The sequence below is a fragment of the Pelophylax lessonae genome, assembly GCF_965119305.1.
Source record: "Pelophylax lessonae genome assembly, chromosome: 3".
Lineage (NCBI taxonomy): Eukaryota > Metazoa > Chordata > Amphibia > Anura > Ranidae > Pelophylax > Pelophylax lessonae.
Genome location: NC_138770.1, coordinates 332,449,168 through 332,471,947, shown reverse-complemented (window position 1 = coordinate 332,471,947; position 22,780 = coordinate 332,449,168). Strand labels below are relative to the sequence as shown.

Below are 22,780 nucleotides of genomic sequence, written 5' to 3'. Positions count from 1 at the left end.
AACAGTGTGTTTCCCTACACAGAATTGTTGGCTTTTCCCTAACAGCTTCAATACACACTAAAAGGTGTCTGCTGTGTGCTCACCTTTTAGAAACACAGCTGGTTTATCTTTTCCCTCAAATTATTGTTCTTGTAACGCAGATGACCAGGGCAAAGGCTATGCGCTGAATTATATAAGATAACCATTTATTTCTCGTGGAAAATCTGCACATTTCTTTTTCTCTCAAAAGTTTGAGAATTGCAAACTTTGCAAATTTTGGCAATTCATGGTATCACAGGCCAAATTCATATACAGTATATGTGTACACCTCTAGCAGGCATCGCTAGCCAATCAATAGGTTAAAAATTGATCTTTTGAAATAGAATTTTCCAAGCAATTATTATTGCTTTCCCAAAAAAAAAAAAAGGTTAGCTTAGCAGCAGAGGTGTCTGCTCCGTCTGCTCAGTATTTAAATATACACATTCAGCTGTTCATGAATGTTTATGGAAACATTGATTATAGGAAAGTTCATGGATCTTCTAACTACTATATAGACCTTTTTTCCTAACTTATATTCAAAGGGCCTTTATATTAGAATATCCTTGTTATAAACCACTTGGTAACCAAATAATTTTAAGCAACATCATAACTAATATCACAAAAAATGATTACCTTGTTCTGGAATACATTCCATTTCTAGCAAATTTTTGACGCTGCAGTAAATATCTTCTGAGCAAGTGCAAGCTTTAAACTCAGGATATGTCTCCGTGAAATAAGATATGGTTGATCTACAGTTCATTAAATTTCTAAGTTTGCAATCAATGCCTAAGGTAAAAGAACAAAAGTACAAAGTAGTAGTAAAAACATACAAACATTAAAGTAATATTAAAGGCTATTAAAAAAAAAATCTAAACAAACATGTTATACTTACCTGCTCGTTGCAGCTGTTTTTTAAAGAGCAGCCCTGATCCTCTTCTTCTCGGGCCCCCCACCAACTGTGATGGCCCCTTCTTTCTGCCTAGTGCCCCCAGAGCAAGTAGCTTGCAATGGGGGCACCCAAGCGGGCTCATTCCCGAGCTGCTGACCGCTGTCTCGGTGTGTCCATTCACTCAGTCCCACCTTTTCTCTTTCCTCATTGGCTCACTTGCTGTAATTGACAACAGTGGGAACCAATGGCTTTTGCTGCTGTCTCAGCCAATGAGATGGGAGAGTCCCCGGAGAGCCAATGCTCTCGTGCACATCACTGGATCATAACGGGGTTCAGGTAAGTATTAGGAGGGGCTGCTGCACAGAGGTTTTTTACCTTCATACTTAGAATGCATGAAGGCAAAAAAACGTCAGCCTTTAGAGACGCTTTAAATCATAAGACTACACATTTTTGGTACCAAGGCTTCTGTTATGCTTTCCCAAATAATAAATACAAATAAAATCTAGCATTTTTCAGTGCACAAATTTCCGCCTAAATGAATGGCAGAGCTGTAGGGTTAACATATATTTAGCAGAACATTAGCATAAAGATAAACCTTAAACTTACTTGCCAATGGAGGTATAATGTTTTGCTAGATACTTTAAAATAGTTACAATATAGAGTAACCCCTTATGTGTTCTGAATGTAAAGCCATCTGCTTTGACATTAGCAACATGCATTCTATATCAAATAAATGTATGCCACTTTTCCCATTTACTGAAGTATCTTCAGATAAGTATAGTAAAGCTGACGTACTTTGACTCCCAAATAGACAAAGAGATGACAAGGTTGTCAGTCTTGAATTATACACACTACAATCGTTGGATGTGATAAAAAGAACATAAATTGAAAAACATGAGCTATTGGTAATGTAGTCTCTTTCAGCAATTAGTGATTACTACTGTATAATGTTATTTACAATGGCACAAATATTTCAGAAACTCTGATATTGTTCAAGAAATTCATTACTTTAAGACCCACCATCCCTTCATCCAAATGTTAGAATTGCTATAATTGAAGATGGCTAAAAGTCACTTATTATACATGAAGGGACATGGCAGACTTTGTATGAAGACTTTGTAAACAGCTTTTTCACCAGCTAAGTTTTGATTCCGTCTAACTTGATAGGACTGATTTACTCATCTGTACCACCCTCCTACTTAGGTTGCTAGAATGTTAGGTAAATGTAGTCATTTGACTTCTCTGTAATCAGTGGAGCAGTTGTTGATTGCTTTGAGCTGTTCTGGTTCTCACGGGCTGTATTCTAGAAGATTCTTGATTCATAGCGGGACAGAAAGTCAAATAAGCAATCTAAATATTTATGGGATTTTAGTCACTCCTTAGGGAGGTGTGCCCAGTGGGTGGCTGAAGAGTACATAAATAATCTGAGGCCTGGAGCAGGGAGGAGAGAGTCCTAGGTAAATTTCTGAAGGAGGAGTCCCAAGCCTGAAGGGTTCTGCCCCTCTTGGCAGAAAGCAGGAGTTTGCTGCATTGTCATTGGGGTTCAAGCTGTAGTATAGCTGGAAGGGGGGGGGGGGCTGCTTCTAAGATCCTTTTTTTCTGGAACTAATGAAGGGAATTTAATCTAAGGACCTGGCCTGGAGAGCTCAGTGAAGAGTGCCAGGTGGAAGTTGGAAAGGGTCTGACTCTCCTGGAGAATTGTGAACATTAACCTCTTCCTCACTTTGGTGATCCTGTGCCATTGTGAGTACTGATCTAAGCTCAGGGCCTAGTGACTGTTTGTTGCTTCGCTTGGGTGAAGAGCCAGTGGCAAAGTTTTTAAAAAGGCTTAGTTCGGGACATTTCAATTTGCTTCAGCATACAGACTGTTCAATGAGTCATAGCAAAGAGAAGCATCCTACTGCTGTTATCCAGTAAATATGAGGTATCCCATGTCACTGTACACCCCATCCAAGTTCACCAGCAATACAAATCCTAAAAAGATATCCTCCATGATTGAGCCAGAGTGAATGAACTGTTGCTGTGTTCCTGGCTGCCTCTGCACTAATCTTGGAAAAGAGCCAGTTAAACTACACTGGCTCCTTCAGGGGTAACACTACACATCTATATGCATGTACAATTGCACATAGACATAATTCAGCCACAATATGTGTGAATGTTCTTACACAGACTAAAGAGAACAGGTGTGGAATGTGTTATTACTGATTTTCTATACAATTTACATGATACTGTTTGTAAGTACTTCAGCTTAGCCAAAGTGCCTACTACTTTTATTTTAGACGCAACTACCATATAGGAATAAGCCCCCATTAAGTGTGCACAGCTATAGTTAAAGGAGTCTTTAAAAAATTATTATTATTGTACTTTCCTTTGTGTGAATCTCTGCATGCATGCCCAGATGTCCAAGAACAAGTCAAATTATGTTATTCCGTATGCTGGCACTTGGAATATAGATGTTAATGAAAAGTACTGGTACACACACTAACTTTTTCATATGACAGCATACACTACTGTGCAAAAGTTTTAAGCAGGTGTGAAAAATGCTTTAAATTAAGAATGCTTTCAGAAATAGAAGTGGTAATAGTTTAATTTTATCAAAACCAAAATGAAAAGTAAATGAATAGAAAGGAAATCCTAATCAAATCAATATTTGGTGTGACCAAATAAAACTGAAAAATTATTCCTATTACTTAAAGAGTATGAAAACCCAACATTTCATATTCCTCAAATGTACCTGCTGTACCATGTACTTGTATGAAGAAGTATTCTGTTCTCTTTGTATTGCTTCCTTTGTGTGAAATCCTTGGTGTCCTTTCCAGTCCCTCTATTTTCCTATTAAAAACTGACCACACTAGGCAGGAGAGCACAGCGTGGTTAGTTCCTGAACTATGGAGCTGAGAGATGGGCCTGCTCTCTTCCAATTAAGAGACTTGTCCTAACACACATCCCTCCGCAGCCTTTCATTTGGAATCTCAGCTGCTGTTTCTCCTCCCCTAGTTTCTATGCAGCTGACAACACTGGTAATGTGATCACTTATAAAAAGGGGTAAATGGGTGTTTATATTTTTTTATATATCTATACACAAAAGTTTTGTTTTCATTTCTGTTTTACACTAAGTGCCGGTTCACACTAGGGCGACCTGTGAGGCGACCTGGTCGCCTCACAGGTCGCCGCAGGTCGCCTCCCATAGGGAAGCTACGGACCCGTTCTAATAGGAGCGACACAAGTCGCTCCGACCTAGAAAAAGGGTCCGGAGCTTCTTTGGGGCGACCAGGAGGCGACCGCCATAGACTTCAAGGTTGCGGTGCGAAGTAGCGTCGCGGTAGTGTGAATGGGGGCTGAATGGGTTGTTTTACAAGGTGAGGGATTTACATTTACATTAATGAGAAACAACCATATAGCCCCCTTAATATTGCAGCTTCACCTATAATTAACCACTTAAGCCCCGGAAGATTTTACCCCCTTCCTGACCAGGGGGTATTTTGCGATTCGGCACTGCGTGACTTTAACGGACAATTGCGCGGTCGTGCGACGCTGTACCTAAACGAATTTGACGTCCTTTTTCTTCCCACAAACAGAGCTTTCTTTTGGTGGTATTTGATCACCTGTGCGATTTTTTGATCACGCGCTATAAACAAAAAAAGAGCTTCAATTTTGCAAAAATAACAATATTTTTCACATTTTTTTATATGAAATTCCCCCCAAAAAAAAAGTAAAAATCAAAATTTTTTTAAATTTCGGCCAATTTGTTTTATGCTACATATGTTTGGTAAAAAAAATCGCGAAAAGCGTATTTTGATTGGTTTGCGCAAAAGTTATCGCGTTTACTAACAAAGGGAAAGATTTTTGTCATTTTTGTTGTTTTTTTTTTAACGCGTAATGGCGGCGATCTGCGATTTATTTTGCGGTACTGCGACATTGGGGCGGACAGATCGGACCCTTGACTGACATTTGTGACACTTTTGGGGTTACCAGTGACATTTCTACAGTAATCAGTGCTATACATATGCACTGTTACTGTAAAAATACACTGGTTGTGAAGGGGTTAACTTTATTTGGGAGGGAGGGGCTGTTTGTATCCCTAGGGGCATGCTTTCTACTGTGATTGGCTGTGGCTTGAGCTGTAAGGACACTGATCAACGGATCTACATACTAGATCCGTTTGATCAGTGTCTTTACAGCGAGGAGAATGACAGGTGGCTTGTTTACACAAGCTGCCTGACGCTGCCTGACATTCTCCCTCTCCCCCGCCGATCGCCGAGTGACCGGCGGACATCGGGTCCGCTGGTCACACGCGTGGGGGGGTCCGTGACCACGCGGGAGCGGGAGCGCGCCTCCGGGGGCGCGCGCTCGCTCCCTAGACCCTCACAAGCTAGTGACGTAGCCCTACGTCACTTTGCCTGTGAGGGGCTGACTGCCGACGTAGATCGGCGTTAGGCAGTCGGCAAGTGGTTAATACATAATAAAGCGCAGCGTAACTGTTTATTAGCATGAATTCATCCTATACTGTTTGTTGGGCAATGAACAAAAATGCCTTATATTTAATAAAGGAAAAAAATATTCCACTATTTAAACCCATCAGTATGTATATTTTATACATCAAATACATCAAATGAAGCATAAAACGACATTTTAACTTCTATACCCTTATATATATATATATATATATATATATATATATATATATATATATATATACATTTCATAATAAAGTACAACAATCCTCCACCTTGTTTATGTGAATAATACCCAATTGTCACTACCACCAGTCACACCATCTGCTCACCTTTAGATAATGACCCATACACATATAGGTTTTAATGTGCCTTTCCCTTTAAAGTGGTTCTAAAGGCGGAAAGTTTTTCTATGCATTAAGGTAAAAAAACTGCCTGTGTCAACAGATGCAGACAGCTAAGCTTAGGAGCAAGTGAGGCGGGGGGGGGGGGGCACTGGTGGAGGACCTGGGAAGAGCAGGATCAGGGCTGCTGTAGGCAAAACCATTGCATAGAGCAAGAGCAGGTACAGTAAGTATAATGTGTCTATTAAAAAAAAAAAATAATAACTTTTAGAATCACTTTATTTTGGACCTTCACAAATTATGAATATCATTAAATGTATCACCACCAGATTTAACAGCCTCCTCTCTTTTCAAACCCCAGGTATCCTGGTAATATAAAGTGGCTCCTCAACTTGCCAGTTATTGCATTAAATGTCTCACAACAATGTTATAAGAACACACATGGTATTTGCTCAGCAAATGGAGGACGGTGGAGGATCTTTGTTCTTCTTTACACTGAAGATACAGTAGTTCCTAAAGGTATTATCTGCTTGTTTGGGGTTGTGTGCCTGCTGCAGAATACATTTTGGACCAATCACATGCCTCCCTGATGGTACGGCATGATGGATAAGTATCTGCCTTTATTTATCAGCATTGAGGACACCATTGATCCTGACCAAATCTGAAACTCCATTTGCAGAAAAGCAGTCCCAAACATGCAAGAAACAACCACCATGCTTCACTGTTGCTTGCAGACACTCATTATTGTACCTATCTAGCCCTTCAGCAAACAAACTGCATCCTGCTACTGCCAAATATTTCAAATTCTGATCCATCAGTCCAGAGCACCTGCTGCCAGTTTTCAGCACCCCATTTCCTATTTTGTGTGCGTAGTTGAGTTGCTTAGCTTTATTTCCACATTCAATTTATGGCTTTATAGCTTTTTTTCACATGAAGGCCACTTCTAGCCAGACTTTTCCGGTATCTGTACCTGGGCCCTACTGGTTTCCTCCAATTCTGTGCTGATTGCACTGCTAGACATATTTCAATGTTGAAGGGAAGTAAGCATGATGTTTCTATCACCTGCTGCATTAGGTTTTCTTGGTGGACCACTGTGTCTACGATCCTCAACGTTGCCCATTATTTTGTGCTTCTTCAAAGGAGCTTGAAAAGCACATTTGGAAACCCCAGTCTTGAAATCTTTGCCTGGGAGAGAGCTTGTTGATGCAATACACCTTATGTCTTGTTGCCATAGTGTATGACCTGTGACATGAAACTGTCTTCCACAATCTCACCTTAGTAGCAGAATTTGGCTGTTCCTCAGCTAGTTTTATGCTTCCTACACCTTTTTCTGTTTCAGGTAAAGTGTCACTAAACCCACATCATCGAAAACTATCAGTAAATTGTGTATTACATGCTGTCCATACTCACTTCGTCATAGGTTTTCTGTATTCTGAAAAAAACCTGGTTGATTCTGCTGTTCTCTATCTCCATTTTCTGTCCAAATCCCCAATGCAGCTAGGGATTTTGCAGAGTAGTATTGGCAGCTCTCCAAATGCCCAGTTTTCTGTGAGTTTGTATGCTGATTATTTCCTGTCTATCACATCTGAGCAGTCTATGTACCTTTGAAGTCACACATGTGAGCGTATACACAGTGGTAAATGACAGCCCACTCCCTCCCTCCTTCTCCATGCCCATTAAACAGCTAAACACCAAGGGGGACTAGATATTACATGTAGATTGATGGAGGCTTCATTCTTGTTGTAAGACACAGGCTGGAGGGGTGTGACACAACCTGTGACTGGCAGAAATCCGTCCACACCATGCTATTAAATATAACAAAAAACTATCAGCGCAAAACCAAATATGTGATATAACACTCAAAATAGGTAAAAACACTGTGCGTGAATGATGTACTGAAAAAGTGCTTAAATATCACTGTGCATAAAACATATATAGCCGGCAGCATACACCAATCGTGTTCACATCCCACAATAAATCAAAATAAATACAAAAAATGTGCTGCGCCAGACGTGCACCAATAAACATAAATGATATTAATATAATCAATATCTGAAGTCCATACAAGCTGTGATTGTGCTCAAAATCCAATAAATGTGCATTAGTGTCCAAGTGTCCAAATCAGAAATGCAATCTGGTGAAAAGTGCACACCAATCTGTGAAATCCCTCCACCTGCTAGATTGGCCTCTCACCTCCAAAAAGGACCCAGATGGGCCAGCAAAAGCATATACTGAGGATATCAGACTCCTGGAAAGACACTCCAGCCTCTCACCTCCGGAGGTCTCAAGACACGGGACATGCGATGCAAAATATGAAAGGGAAAATATAGTGCTCTCCGTTTCAACAATCAGGCTTTATTGAGGAAAATAGAAGTTTACTCACATGTACAGGGCACTTCACCATGCCTGCTGTTATGGCAAATAATAGCGTGTGTCACTCGAGAGATGTTCGGCGTCGGTCACGCAAGCTCCGCCCCCCTATACGCGTTACGACGAGCGTATGGCTCCAACGTCTTCCTCGGTATTTTTATTACCAAAAAATAATAAAGATGTGATTTCAAATACATATGACATGTAAAAATGTTTATTGATATTAATTATTTATTTTTTCTCTGTATTCCAAAGGCTTTTTTTTTTAAACATGTGACCAGTAGTTCTTCCTGCTTGTATTTCCCTGCAGACAGGCTGGGAGAGAGCTGGGTCATATGACAGCTGTATATCGATTAGGAAAACAGTACGTTGATATTTTTTGTTAATTAAAATAATTTCAGTGCCATCATCCACATACAGAAAGAGAAGGTTCAATGTAAATTAAACAGTGTGTTTTTTTATTATCACTTTTATGACTATGTTTCAGCCTACATATAAAATTGATGATTATTAGCACCTGCTTGGTATAGTTGGCGAATCATACACCTGACTCTAATCTTACAAAATCCCTGACTTTGTGCAAGTGTACAAAGTGTGCAAGTTTAAGAAATTATGCTGGTTTGAAACCAAAGGGTAGTCACACCAAATTTTAATTTGATTTAGATTTTCTTCTGAACACTCACTTTGCATTTTGTAAACCGATGAAAATAAACAATTAAAACATATATTTTTTAAAGCAATCTAACTTTATAGCATTTCCACACACCTACTTAAAACTTTTGCCCAGTATTGTACATAAAGGGTTTCCTTAGGATGCCTATTAGCTAAGTGCACGTGCATTTCATTAGTGAACCAGTTCATTTCAGTCATTTTATTTCTGTTTGCATTCAAATGGACACCATATTGAACCTATTACGCATTCTTTGGGGCTGTGATATTCTTCGAAGTTTCTTTTCAGAAGTAGAGTTGAACGAACACCTGGATGTTTGGGTTTGGCGGGTTCGACCGAGCTTGAAAAAAAAGTCTGGGTTCGTGAACCGGGCTTTGCCCCGATCCCGAACCCCATTGAAGTCAATGGAGACCCGAACTTTTGAGCACTAAAATGCCTCTAAAACAAACATGGAAAAGGCTAGAGGGCTGCAAATGGCAGCAAAATCATCTTAAGAGCATGGCAAATGTTCTGCAAACAAATGTGGATAGGGAAATAACTTAAAAGAACATACAAAAACAGAAAAATAAAAAATAATCATTTTGAATCATGTAGGAGAAGGACGAGGACCATATGGAGTTGGAGGTTGAGGTGGCGGTGGGTATGGCGGTGTAGGTCGAAGCGGCAGTGGGGGTGGAGGAGGACGGGGCCCATATGTAGTAGGAAGTTGAGGTGGCGGAGGATGTGGCGGTGTAGGTGGAAGCGGTGGTGGAGGAGGACGAGGTAGCCAACACTGGTTTTTTGTTTTTAATTTTATTTCTTTTAAATTAGAGTACACCCCAAAAGAATTAGAAAGATCAAAAATACAACAATGGCTGAGTAAGGCCGGTATACATGTCTATTCTGCACAAGGTACGGACAAGTCCTGTGGGATCCATGCCTGGTTCATTTTAATGAATGTGAGCTTGTCCACATTGGCTCTAGACAGGCGGCTGCGCTTGTCTGTAATAACGCCCCCCAGCCATGCTAAATACACGTTCAGATAATACACTGGCTGCAGGTCAGGCCAGCACATCCAAGGCGTAAAGGGCAAGCTCAGGCCATGTGCCCAATTTGGAGACCCAGACGTTGAAGGGGGCAGACCCGTCATTCAGTACGTCTAGGCGTGTGTACACATACTGCTCCACCATGTTAGTGCTGGGTCGTGGTGCTGCTGGTGGAGCTCCTGTTGCAAGGAGAGGACATGGTTGATCTATGCCAGCTACACACACAAGTGAAACAACTTTTTCAGCTGCGAGTAGGTGACAGAACCTTACAGCAGTATTTGGCGTCTACAAATGTTGAGGCCAGAACAAGTACAGGCGATAGTAGATTGGGTTGCTGACAGTGCCTCCAGTTCCTTCACATTGTCTCCCACCCAGTCTTCTGCTGAATGGTCAGAGTTGGCACCTGCAGCCGATGTCCATCAATCTTTCACCTCACCCCCTTGTAAATCAGCCAAGCAGTCTGAGCCCCAAGTCATGCAGCAGTCTCTTCTTCTTTCTGATGACTCTGTTAGCATGGTTTCCTAGGGCCATCCACCTAGCCCTGCCCCAGAAGTGGAAGAGATTGAGTGCACCAATGCCCAACCACTTATGTCTCAAGATGAGTACATGGGAGGACCATCGCAGCACGTCTCAGATGATGATGAAACACAGGTGCCAACTGCTGTGGAATTCCGAATTGTGGAGACCGACAAGGGTTTCAGGGGTGAAGACTGCGTGGAAGATGATGTGGAGGATGATGAGGTCCTCGACCCCACATGGAATGAACGTTATGCAGGTGACCTGAGTAGTTCAGAGTAAGAGGCGGTGGTCGCACAGAGCCACCAGCACAGCAGAAGAGGGAGCAGGGTGCAAAAGAGGAGCGGCTGTGCCCTAGACACTACGCCTGCTACTGCCCAACGCAGCAAGGGACTGAGCACACCAAAACCAGCTCAAAGAAGTTTCCTAGCATGGCAGTTCTTCAGACAATGTGATGATGACAGGACACGAGGGGTTTGCACGCTGTGCAATCAGAGCCTGAAGCGAGGCATAAACCTCCTCAACCTGAGCACAACCTGCGTGACTAGGCATCTAAGTGCAAAGCACGAGCTGCAGTGGAGTAGACACCTCAAAACCAAGAAAGGTCTCTGGCTCCTCCTGCTTCCTCTTCTGCTGCTGCAGTCTCGGCCTCTTCATCCACCTCTGTAGTGTGACCGGCACCTGCCACCCCGCAAACAAAGGATCTGCCAGCAACACCACCACCTGGGTCACCAACAACCATCTCCACAATGTTCCATGGAAGCGTTCAGCTTTCTATCTCCCAAACACTGAAGCGGAAGAGGAAGTACCCCCCCTACCCACCCGCGATCCCTGGCCCTGAATGCCAGCATTTCAAAATTCCTGGCCTTTGAAATGCTGTCATTCCGTCTGGTGGAGACGCAGAGCTTTAAAAGCCTTATGGCGGTGGCTGTCCCACAGTACGTTGTGCCCAGCCGCCACTACTTTTCCAGGCAAGCCATCCCTTCCCTGCACAACCAAGTGGGTGACAAAATCAGGTGTGCACTACACAATGCCATCTGTGGCAAGGTCCACCTAACTACGGATACATGGAACAGTAAGCATGGTCAGGGACGTTATATCTCCCAAACAGCACACTGTGTAAATGCAGTGGCGGCTAGGCCTGAGGCGGATAGCAGTTTGGCGCATGTCCTTCCACCACCGAGGATTGCAGTGCGCTTCAGTTTGCCTCCTGTTCCTAACTCCTCCTACTCTGCTTCCTCATCCTCTACCGCCTCCTCATCCGGTCAGCGAAACACCTTCACCACCAACTTCAGCACAGCCAGGGGTAAACGACAGCAGGCAGTTTTAAAACTTGCCTGTTTTGGGGGAAAAACCATACACCACGCAGGAGTTGTGGAGGGGCATTGAACAGCAGACCGATGAGTGGTTGGTGCCAGTGAGCCTCAAACCCGGCCTGGTGGTGTGCGATAATGGGCGAAATCTCGTAGCAGCTCTGGGCCTAGCCAGTTTGACACACATCCCTTGCCTGGCACATGTGCTGAATTTGGTGGTGCAGAGGTTCCTTAGAAATTACCCCAATATGTCAGAGCTGCTGCAGAAAGTGTGGGCCGTCTGTGTGCACTTTTGGCATTCTCACCCTGCTGCTGCTCGCCTGTCAGCGCTGCAGCGTAACTTCGGCCTTCCCGCTGACCTCCTCATATGTGACGTGCCCACAAGGTGGAACTCCACCTTGCACATGCTGGCCAGACTGTGTGAGCAGCAGCAGGCCATAGTGGAGTTTCAGCTGCAGCACGCATGCATGAGTCGCTCTGCGGAACAGCACCACTTCACCACCAGTAACTTGGCCTCCATGCGAGACCTCTGTGCCTTGTTGCGCTGTAACATATGCAGACTAGGCCGCAATGTAATATTTTTTCCCTAAATGGGTGTTTATTGAATAGCGGAATAGAACAACAGTATCCAAAGGGTGTATCTCACAGTAAAATATGCAGACTAGGCCGCAATGTAATATTTTTTCCCTAAATGGGTGTTTATTGAATAGCGGAATAGAACAACAGAATCCAAAGGGTGTATCTCACAGTAAATATATGAAGACTAGGTCGCAATGTAATATTATTTCCCTAAATGGGTGTTTACTGAATAGTGGAATAGAACAACCGTATTGAAAGGGTGTATCTCACAGTAAAATATGCAGACTGGGCCGCAATTTTATTTTTTTTCCCTAAATGGGTTTGTATTGCAAAGCGGAATACAACAGTATGCAATGGGTGTATCTCACTGTAACTTATGCAGACAGGGCCACAATTAACCTTTTTTTCCCCTAAATGTTTTTTATTGCAATGCGCAACACAACAGTATGCAATGGGTGTATCTCACTGTAACATATGCGGACAGGGCCACAATCAACTTTTTTTGCCCCTAAATGTTTTTTTTTATTGCAAAGCGCAATACAACAGTATGCAATGTGTGTATCTCACTGTAACATATGTGCACAGGGCCGCAATCAACTTTTTTTGCCCCTTAATGTTTTTTTTTTTTGAAAAGCGCAATACAACAGTATGCAATGGGTGTATCTCACTGTAACATATGCGGACAGGGCCACAATCAACTTTTTTTGCCCCTAAATGGGTTTTTTTATTGCAAAGCGCAATACAACAGTATGCAATGGGTTTATCTCACTGTAACATATGTGGATGTAACGCTCCTGCGTTTTCTGTATAATGTGGATTTGCAGCTGCAGAAATATTCCACTTCAGTAGTCATGTAGAGAAACGCTGAGATACCAATCCCAACTCCCAAGACTCATCATATGTGGATAGTCTCAATTCAGCATACAAATATACACACTCAATAAGATGTTCCTGGAGTGATCTATGTATATAGTAGTATAGAGGTGATAGGCTGAAGAGACAGGTTGAGTAGAGATGATAGGTGACAGACACTTGAGAGGAATGTTCTTGAGAATGAGATAGTAGCAGATGGGATGCAGATAGGTTAGCAATCATGTATGGTAGTAGATGATAGGATAGCAGATGAACATACAGGAGAGACTAACCCAGTGCAAGAGCAGATGATAGTAGGCTCAAGAGCTAGCAATCTAGATAGTGCAGATGTAGTAACAGTCTTAGTATGCAGAGCTAGATAGTGTAAGTTTTAGTATGAAGGTTATTGAGGATTCCCCTGTGGGGTACTTATCACTAGTAGCAAGTAGCAGAGGAGAGGTTCGGTAAGAGCGGATGATCCGGTAGCAGGATACAAGGATCAGCAGCGAGGTTCCGATAGCGAGGTATGCTTTCAAGCATGCGAGCTTCAAGGCAGGTTATGCGGTGGCACAAGACAAGGTAAGCATCAAGGCACAAGACAAGGTAAGCATCAAGGCACATCTAGGCACACAGCAGGTTGAACGAACACATGTGAGTGAAAGCTGGTGATTTAAATAGCTGTTCAGTCCGGCGCCTCATGATGATGTCAGCACTCTTAAAGGGAAACACACCTATATGTGCTTCATCTATCTAGGTAGATGGAACGCACCCGGAAATGATGTGATAGGAGGCACTGAGAGTGCCAGAACCTTACAGTGGACAGGGCCACAATCAACTTATTTTGCCCCTAAATGTTTTTTTTTATTGCAAAGCGCAATACAACAGTATGCACTGGGTTTATCTCACTGTAACATATGTGGACAGGGCCACAATCAACTTATTTTGCCCCTAAATGGTTTTTTTTTATTGCAAAGCGCAATACAACAGTATGCAATGGTGTATGTCACTGTAACATATGCGGACAGGACCACAATCAAATTTTTTTGCCCCTAAATGTTTTTTTTTATTGCAATGCGCAATACAACAGTATGCAATGGGTGTATCTCACTGTAACGTATGAATGAAAATCTGATAAATAATTGTCCCCTTAATTGGTGCTTGTTGAATAGCAGATTTGAAATGCAGTCTGTCTAAACACTCACAGTAAAATATGAAGGAAAAAAGTTTTTTTTCTTTTTTAAATGCAGACACATATACACTCAGCTTGCAGTAAATGGCCGCTACACACTGCACGCCTAACAGGTTGTATACTGTTGTTGTTCTATTCCGCTATTGAATAAAAAAAAAAACATTGGAATGAAAAACTGAAAAATATTTTTTTTCCCTAAATACTGAAAAATAATTATTTTGCCCTTACATTGGTGCTTTTTGAAGAGCAGGTTAGAAAAGCAGTGTCTGTCTAAAGACTGTATGTCAAAGTTAAATATGAAGGAAAACTATTTTTTTCTTTTTTAAATGCAGATTAAGCAGACACATATGCACTGAGCTTGCATTAAATGTGCAGCACCGCACGCCTAACAGAATGATAAAAGTTTTTTTTTCTCCCTCCTCCTCCTCACTGGGCTCAGGTCAGGGCATAAAGATTGTGCACTGCACCCCCACACAATACAATCAATGTAGATCGCTGTCTATGCTTTCCCTCAAAACAGTCTCCAGCCTGACCCTACAGTAATCTCCTATCTCTCCCTCCGGGCAAAAGATCGTCCACTGCACCCCCACACAATCAAATCAATGTAGATCACTGTATGATTAAAGCAGATTGTTCCTATGCTTTCCCTAAAAGCAATCTCCAGCCTGACCTTACAGTAATCTCCTATCTCTCCCCTTTAGCAGCAGCAGTCAGGAACCTCTCCCTAGCATAGTTATAACAGAGGGAAGCGCGGCGCTGTGTGACTCCAGCTTATATAGAGTCTGGGTCACATGCTGCACTGGCCAATCACAGCCATGCCCTTAGTAGGCATGGCTGTGATGGCTTCTAGGGCACACTAGTTAAACGCTTGCTGATTGGCTGCCTTGCACCTGTTGAAAGCCCGCCATTAAAACCACGCCAAAACATCAAATAACGTTACCAAACAACGGACAGTACCCGAACATACATTGAAATGTTCTGGTTCGGGTCCGGATACCGAATACCCAAAAGTCCGGTACGAATCCGAACAATACAGTCCGGGTTTGCTCAACCCTAGTCAGAAGTTTTCCTTCTTATCTCAGACCTCACAGGAGTACAGGTTTCCTCCATGCCAGCATTAGCTTTATTAAGTATTCGGATGGAGGAGCTCCCATATAGATATAGAACTGTAGTAGAACGTGTACTCTTTGCTGTATGACGATCGCTAAAGAATGGAAATCACCACACCCACCTAAACTAGAATCAGTTGTCTCTAAAATAAACACACAATGCCTGATTGAAAATATGTTAGTGCACAAAGAACAAAAAGCTCCCATTTTTCACAACCAATGGGATATTTGGAGAGATCACAAACTAGCCTTGGTAAAATTGTGATTATGATGCTTGCTTGCTAATAAGTACCTGGGTTAGACAGAAATGGAAGAAGGAGCTATCCTTTTGATTTATTACTGGTTGCATAAGCTTTCACTTTTTTAGTCTTACGGTTGGTAAGATGCATGGGAATTTAATACTACCCTCACCCAGGATCTTTACGTGAGGTAGTAGTAGCTAAATGAGGAACTACAGTTTTGCCTGTTCACAGAGAGAACCCATTAGGGGTGACAGGCATAGTGACCTCAATATAGATTGATGCCAAAACTCAAGATCCAGATTCCCAAGATCTGACAAAATATTTCTCCTGTTTTATTGTATCAATGCTTTTGTAGCATTAGTCTATCTGTATTAGTGAATGTTATATATGATGTCGCTTCTACTTGTAATTTTCTGTTTGTAACTTAATTATTCAATAAAAGTTTTATGGTTAAAACAAATGGACACCATATTGAAACAGAAGCCATACCAGCAACATGCATAGCAAATCAGTGGGATGAATGAACAAAAAAAAGCAGATTCATCTGTCCACAGAGAGAAAGTGGATGAAGGAATCCTTCTCCATCTGGACAATTTATTCTGACATAAGCTCAAACAATCAACTTCTGTTAAACAGGGATGGTCACACACTGGTCGAAATTTGCCTGGCCCCTGCTGAACCATGTTTTTCTGACACAGATTTTTCAACTTGCCAAATGGACCCCAGGAGTGAAGTTAAGAAACATAATAATTGATAATAGGAGAAGACATATTTGCCAAAGAACCAATAATTATTTTAAATAGCAATAAAGTAGACAGTGTCAGTAAACAGTGACATACAGGTGTTAGTATGAAAGGAAAAGGGGAACAGTAATAAGCCCCCTTTTCCTCATGGGAGAGTGGCTGGGGAAATAGGTAGAATAGTTCATAAGGTAATTCTCCCTCCTTTTCTCCTCAGGTAAAGAGGGAGGGACTCCTAAGGTATCCTGAGGGAATAGAAATAGTGGGCGTGGTGTTGCAGGGGTCAGAGCACCTATAGGAATAGGTATAGGGTAGAAGTTTCTAGAGCCCTCTGAGCCCCTATATAAGGTAGAGCTCTCCTCAGAGGGGCTCATTCGCCTCAGAAGATTTAGCAGTGTGAATTCAGGAGCTGCCAATTTTTGGAGTATAGGAAACTTCTGAGGCGAGAGGATGAGCCTATTGAGACAAATTATAGAAAGAGCAGGGGAGGACGGTGGTGAAGAGTGGTTACGAATGTGCTTAAGCTTACCAAGGAATGCGAGACAAGCAGCCGGTGGAAATTCTGCTGCGGACGTGCGGGCGGAGGTGATTCCAGCTTTGAATGCCCCGCCGACGGAAGAAGATACGGCTGAGATGGAAGAAGGTCCGGGTCAAGTGGGAAGAAGCACCGTCATGTCGGAGGGACGGACGAAGAGGAAGAGAACGCCTGCCAGGCGGCACTCACAGTCACCAGCGAGACCTCCCGCGAGAAGGCCCGGGACCGGGACACAGCGCAGGCGCAGTGACCGGGAGTCAGCGTCATCAAGCGGCGCCGGGAGCGGAAGAAATGAGGAAGGCTCCGGTCGTGGAAGACAAGCTCCGGTGCCGGAAGAGTCTCCGCGGCAAGAGATACAGGGCGGGAGCGGAAGAAGAGCTGAAGAGCCGGCGGTGGAAGGTCAAGCAATCCCGGTGGTCGGGGAGGAGCTGGAGGAGAGACTACAAACACAGCAGAATAATGAGAATGGTGAGTGGACAACGCTGCCAATTCTCTCCAATATATCTGAAATGTTATTTAAATTGTCTAGAGATGTTAGGGAGCTGCAGCAAAACAGTAGATTGGTTCAGAATAGCCAGGTTGCAGAGCCAGCTTTGTCAGCAGCAGAAGTATGGGCGCCACCTTGTGGGGGCTTAGCTAAAGACAGGAGCATGCAGGAGAGTATGGTGGATTTAGTTGAATTAGATGGTAGACAGGTGGCAAGGTCACAAAATATTCCTGAAACATGTCTTAAGGAAGCTATACCTTGTGAGGTGTCACCGCTGGGCTTCCATCTATCACAGGGAATAAAAGAAAAGATTTGGAGAGGTGAGTTTATGGATATACTATCTCTTCTGCCATCAGCTAGAGAATTTATTAATAAGAGTGACAAAAAAGATGATAAGTCAGAAGAGGATAGGAAAAGGCCTGTTGCTAAGAATTTTAACAATTGGCTGCAATCCTTTTTTATTTTTGCTGCAGTTCTTTGTGAGAAGTCACCTGAAAAGAGTGTTGGACTTTTCCAACACTTGGATATTATTTTAGAAGCGTACAAGAGCTTCAGTGGTTTTGGATGGTATAGTTACGATGAGGCTTTTAGACAGAAACTGTCAGTGCACAGGAATTTAAGATGGGGGATTAAGGACGTAGGATTGTGGCTTAACCTTTTTCTGCCCCAGAAATCAGGTTATGTCAAGCAGCCTGGTCCCTCCTCGCAGCAGTCCACCACTACATATAGAAAAGGGATCTGCTTTAACTATAATGATGGACAGTGTAAATGGCCCCATACATGCCGATATAGGCATGAATGTGCATTTTGCGGGGGAAGTCACCCGGTGTCAAAATGTTTTAAGAAACTGTCCGCTAACAACCAACAGAACCTTCAAAAAGGCAACCTCCCCAGTGAAATTACAAAAAATGTTGCCCTACCTGTTAGTTTTCCCAGACAAGGTGAGGGCACAACTACTGTTTGAGGGCTTTGAGGAGGGTTTCTTGTTGCCCTCCTTTTCAGGTTTAGGTTGTAGGCAGTTTAACAATTTAAAATCAGTTGATCAGTTCCCTAGTGTGGTCCAAGCAAAATTAGATAGAGAAATTTTGGAAGGAAGGATGGAAGGTCCTTTTGTTTCACCTCCTTTTGAAAATTTTAGAGTTTCCCCATTAGGTATTGTCCCAAAGAAGGAGAAAGGTTCTTTCAGATTAATTCACCACCTTTCATTTCCCAAAGGGGAATCATTAAATGACCAGATAGACCCAAATTTAATATCAGTATCATATGCTTCATTTGAGGATGCTCTTGAAAAGCTTAGGGCTTTAGGTGCAGGGACTTTAATGGCTAAAGCGGACATAAAATCCGCTTTCCGTCTACTCCCCATTAACCCGGTTTGTTTTAACTCTTTGGGAATTTTCTTTAAGGACAAATTCTACTTTGACAAATGTCTCCCGATGGGGTGTTCAGTTTCATGTAAATATTTTGAAGATTTTGCTTGTTTTTTGGAATGGGTAGTGATGAAAGTCGCAGGTTCTAGCTTTATGATTCACTACTTAGATGACTTCTTGTTCATGGGTAAAGCAGAATCGTTAGAATGTCTTCAATTATTAAATACGTTTTTCAATATTTGTAGTAAGTTTGGAGTCCCATTGGCGGTTGAAAAGACGGTGTATCCCACCACATGTCTGGAGTTCCTAGGAATTACAATAGACACGGCGGCGCTGGAGTTCAGATTGCCGGAAGAAAAAATTCAAAGGATTAAAGGTATGTTAATTAATCTGGTTAGGAGAAAGAAAGTGTGTTTGAAAGAGATTCAATCTCTTTTGGGCCTACTGGCTTTCGCCTCAAGGATCATGCCGGTAGGAAAGGCATTCTCCAGGAGAATGTACCTGGCAATCTCTGGGCTAAAATCCCCTTTTTCACATATTAGGGTGACCAGCGATATTAGGGAAGACATGTTAGTTTGGCTTCAGTTTTTAGAACATTTCAATGGGAGGAGTTTATGGCAGAAGGAATTCATTATTGATGAAGAATTTTTATTATTTACTGACTCTGCTGGTTCGGTAGGCTTTGCAGCGATCTGGCGAAACCATTGGTGCGCAGATCGCTGGAGCCAAAGCTGGAGAAGAAAAGGTCTATTGAAAAATATAGTTCTTCTGGAGCTTTTTCCCATAATAGTCGCTCTGGAAATATGGGGAAAAGAATTTAGTAATAGAAGGATATTGCTTAGTACGGATAACAAAGGAGTAATGTACGCTATCAATTGTTTAACATCCAAGTCTCCACCAGTCATTGCTCTTTTGAGATATATGATTTATTTATGTTTGAAATATAATATATGGCTTAAGGCTCGACATGTGCCTGGTAAGAGCAATGACATGGCAGATGCGCTATCTCGCCAACAGATGAGCAGATTTTTCCAACTATTACCAGAGGCGGATCCAGTGGGTACCAAATTCCCAAGGAAGTTATGGGAGTTGATATAAGTCTGGTTACAGAGAATATCAAACACTCCATAGCCCCTTCGACCATGGCAGGTTACCAGTCAGCTTGGCTGATGTGGATTTCTTTTCTGAAGGAGCTAAAAGAAGATGAACATAATTTTTCTGAAGGACTTGTAATGTTGTTCTTAAATAGTTTATTCAAGAAAAATTACTCCTGGGCACACGTGAATAAAATCTTGGCCGGAGTTTCGTTTTTTCAAAAAATGAGAAATTTACCATCTTGTGTGTCGTTTTTTACAGTTAAGCAGGCGCTTAAAGGATATAGGAGGAGGAGTTATAGCAGTGATAAGCGTAGTCCAATTACACCAAAAATTCTTTTGGACCTATGTATGGCCACAGGTGAGGTTTGTTTTTCTGTTTTCGAAGCTGCCCTGTTTAAAGCAGCCTTTTCTCTAGCATTTTTTGGAGCTTTGCGGATTTCAGAGTTATTAAATATTTTAAGAAAGGAGGTAAGTCTGGAGGGTAACTTAGTGAGGATAAGGTTAAGAAGGTCAAAAACAGACCAGGTAGGTAAAGGATGTGTTATTTGTTTAAATGCTCTCAGTGGTTCTCTCATATGCCCAGTTAAGTCATTGCAACAGTATCTTGAGTTAAGACCAAGTTTTGGTGAAAAGGCTCTTTTTATTCATGCATCAGGTGCAAACTTATCTAAATATCAATTTAATAGCGTTTTCAAGAAATGTGTGGTCAAGCTAAATTTAACAGGAATGCATTTGACATCACACTCTTTTCGGATAGGGGCAGCCACTGAGGCATCTAGATTAGGATTGGAAGATTCAATAATAAAAAAGGTTGGAAGGTGGAAGTCAGATTGCTATCAATTATACATCCGACCTAATTCATTTGTTTCATTCTTTTCAGATGGAAAAAGGATCATTTGGATTGTCGGGCATTCGTATATCTTTTGGGCGTTCAAGAGGGCAAGACAGAGGGTTTACTCTGAGAATTTGGGAATGGATCCAGAGAAATTCAAAGTATACTGGTATGGTAGGAGGGGCATGGTTTGGGCTGACCTACTATTTGAGTTAAACAGGTTACAATCATTGTTTCCTCCTCCGGATGCACTTATCGTGCATTTAGGAGGAAACGATATTGGGCAGGAAAAAACTTTGGAATTGATTTTCAGAATCAGGGATGATCTTTTTAATTTTGGGTTGTCGTCACCAAATACTGTTATTATCTTTTCTGAAATCGTTCAAAGGCTGAGGTGGTTATTTTCACCTTATTTGAAGAGTTTTGAAAGGATAAGAAGAAGGATTAATAGGTCATTGGCTAAACTTTTGCCTAATATAGGTGTTATGTCTTTCAGACATAGGGAATTGGAAGGGGGTACGGAAGGATTATACAGGGATGATGGGGTACATCTTTCCGAGATAGGATTGGATGTTTTTAACGCAGACCTGTCGGATTGTGTTGATATGGCCGCGGTGCGGGGTCGTTGGTGACAGAAGGGGTTAGTTTTCCCCCTTCTGTCTTTTGGAAGTTGATGCTTGAAATGTGATGTTATTTATCCGGCCTGAGCTGTGGTGGCTAGGCTGTTGAGTGTGTTTAAATTTTTAATTATATATTTATTTATTGAAGTTATTTTAAAATAAATAATAAACGGCCGCGGCCTATATATTTTCCAAATAATACAGGTGTCTGCTTCTTATTTTATTTACTTAAGTAAAAATGCTAAGTGGTTATTGAATCCTGCCTACTGTCCCATGAAAGGAAAAGGGGAACAGTAATAAGCCCCCTTTTCCTCATGGGAGAGTGGCTGGGGAAATAGGTAGAATAGTTCATAAGGTAATTCTCCCTCCTTTTCTCCTCAGGTAAAGAGGGAGGGACTCCTAAGGTATCCTGAGGGAATAGAAATAGTGGGCGTGGTGTTGCAGGGGTCAGAGCACCTATAGGAATAGGTATAGGGTAGAAGTTTCTAGAGCCCTCTGAGCCCCTATATAAGGTAGAGCTCTCCTCAGAGGGGCTCATTCGCCTCAGAAGATTTAGCAGTGTGAATTCCCCATCCCCCCCCCCTTTTTTTGTCGCGGCTGTTAAAAATAAAAAAAAAAAAATAAATAAATAAATATATATATAGATATATAATAAGCAAGTGGTGTCGTTTTTTGCTATAGCAAAAGGGCAATTTTATATGTTTATGAGTGGAAGTTGATGCTTGAAATGTGATGTTATTTATCCGGCCTGAGCTGTGGTGGCTAGGCTGTTGAGTGTGTTTAAATTTTTAATTATATATTTATTTATTGAAGTTATTTTAAAATAAATAATAAACGGCCGCGGCCTATATATTTTCCAAATAATACAGGTGTCTGCTTCTTATTTTATTTACTTAAGTAAAAATGCTAAGTGGTTATTGAATCCTGCCTACTGTCCCATAGAAACGTGTGATCTAGGCTTTGCTGTCCAAATGTACTTTTATATAGGAATTTCTTCAGGTCGTATGTTTCATAATATGTATCAAGGCAATTCCAGTTTCACAAGGTTCAAATGAGGTGCTTTGATGGAATTGATATTAGAGAAATCTGCTCAGTAATATGAAATAGTTGGAGTGATCTTTCAAAAGATTTTACAAAATCCTCACCAACTGCTCCTGTTGTTGGATCATCATTGCTGCTAAAGATGGCCATTGGTGATTTTTTTCTCATCAAGCAGGCTTATTGAAATGAAAACAGATTCCTACAGCCCCACAAATGAGATGAATCAGAGGCATAACAAGAACCTTCAGGGCCCCGGTGCATTAAACCATGAAGGGCCCCGGACCCCTGGCCGGGGCCCTTCCTTTCAAGCCTGGGGTTCATTCCCACTGATCCTGGGGCCCTTTACTCTCGTTTCGGAGCCCATTATTATGGTCCCACAGTTGGACCCTTTCATAAGTTCTACAGTGGGCACCCTTCTTGCCATCTTGGGGCCTCCCCACGGTGGTGGAATGCCAGGGCCGAGTCGCAAGTGTGACCTTTGCGATCCTGAA

The 22,780-nt window shown here is 42.1% G+C and overlaps 1 protein-coding gene across 1 annotated transcript in view; it reads right to left on the bottom strand.

The window, feature by feature from the left end:
- Positions 1-22,780, bottom strand: part of GFRAL (GDNF family receptor alpha like) — a gene marked incomplete at its 3' end in the record, with an annotated part of 100,965 nt that overhangs the window by 44,715 nt on the left and 33,470 nt on the right. The window contains exon 3 of the mRNA XM_082252408.1: positions 652-804. Coding sequence (XP_082108534.1) covers positions 652-804 — 153 coding nt within the window. The remainder of the gene's footprint in view (positions 1-651; positions 805-22,780) is intronic.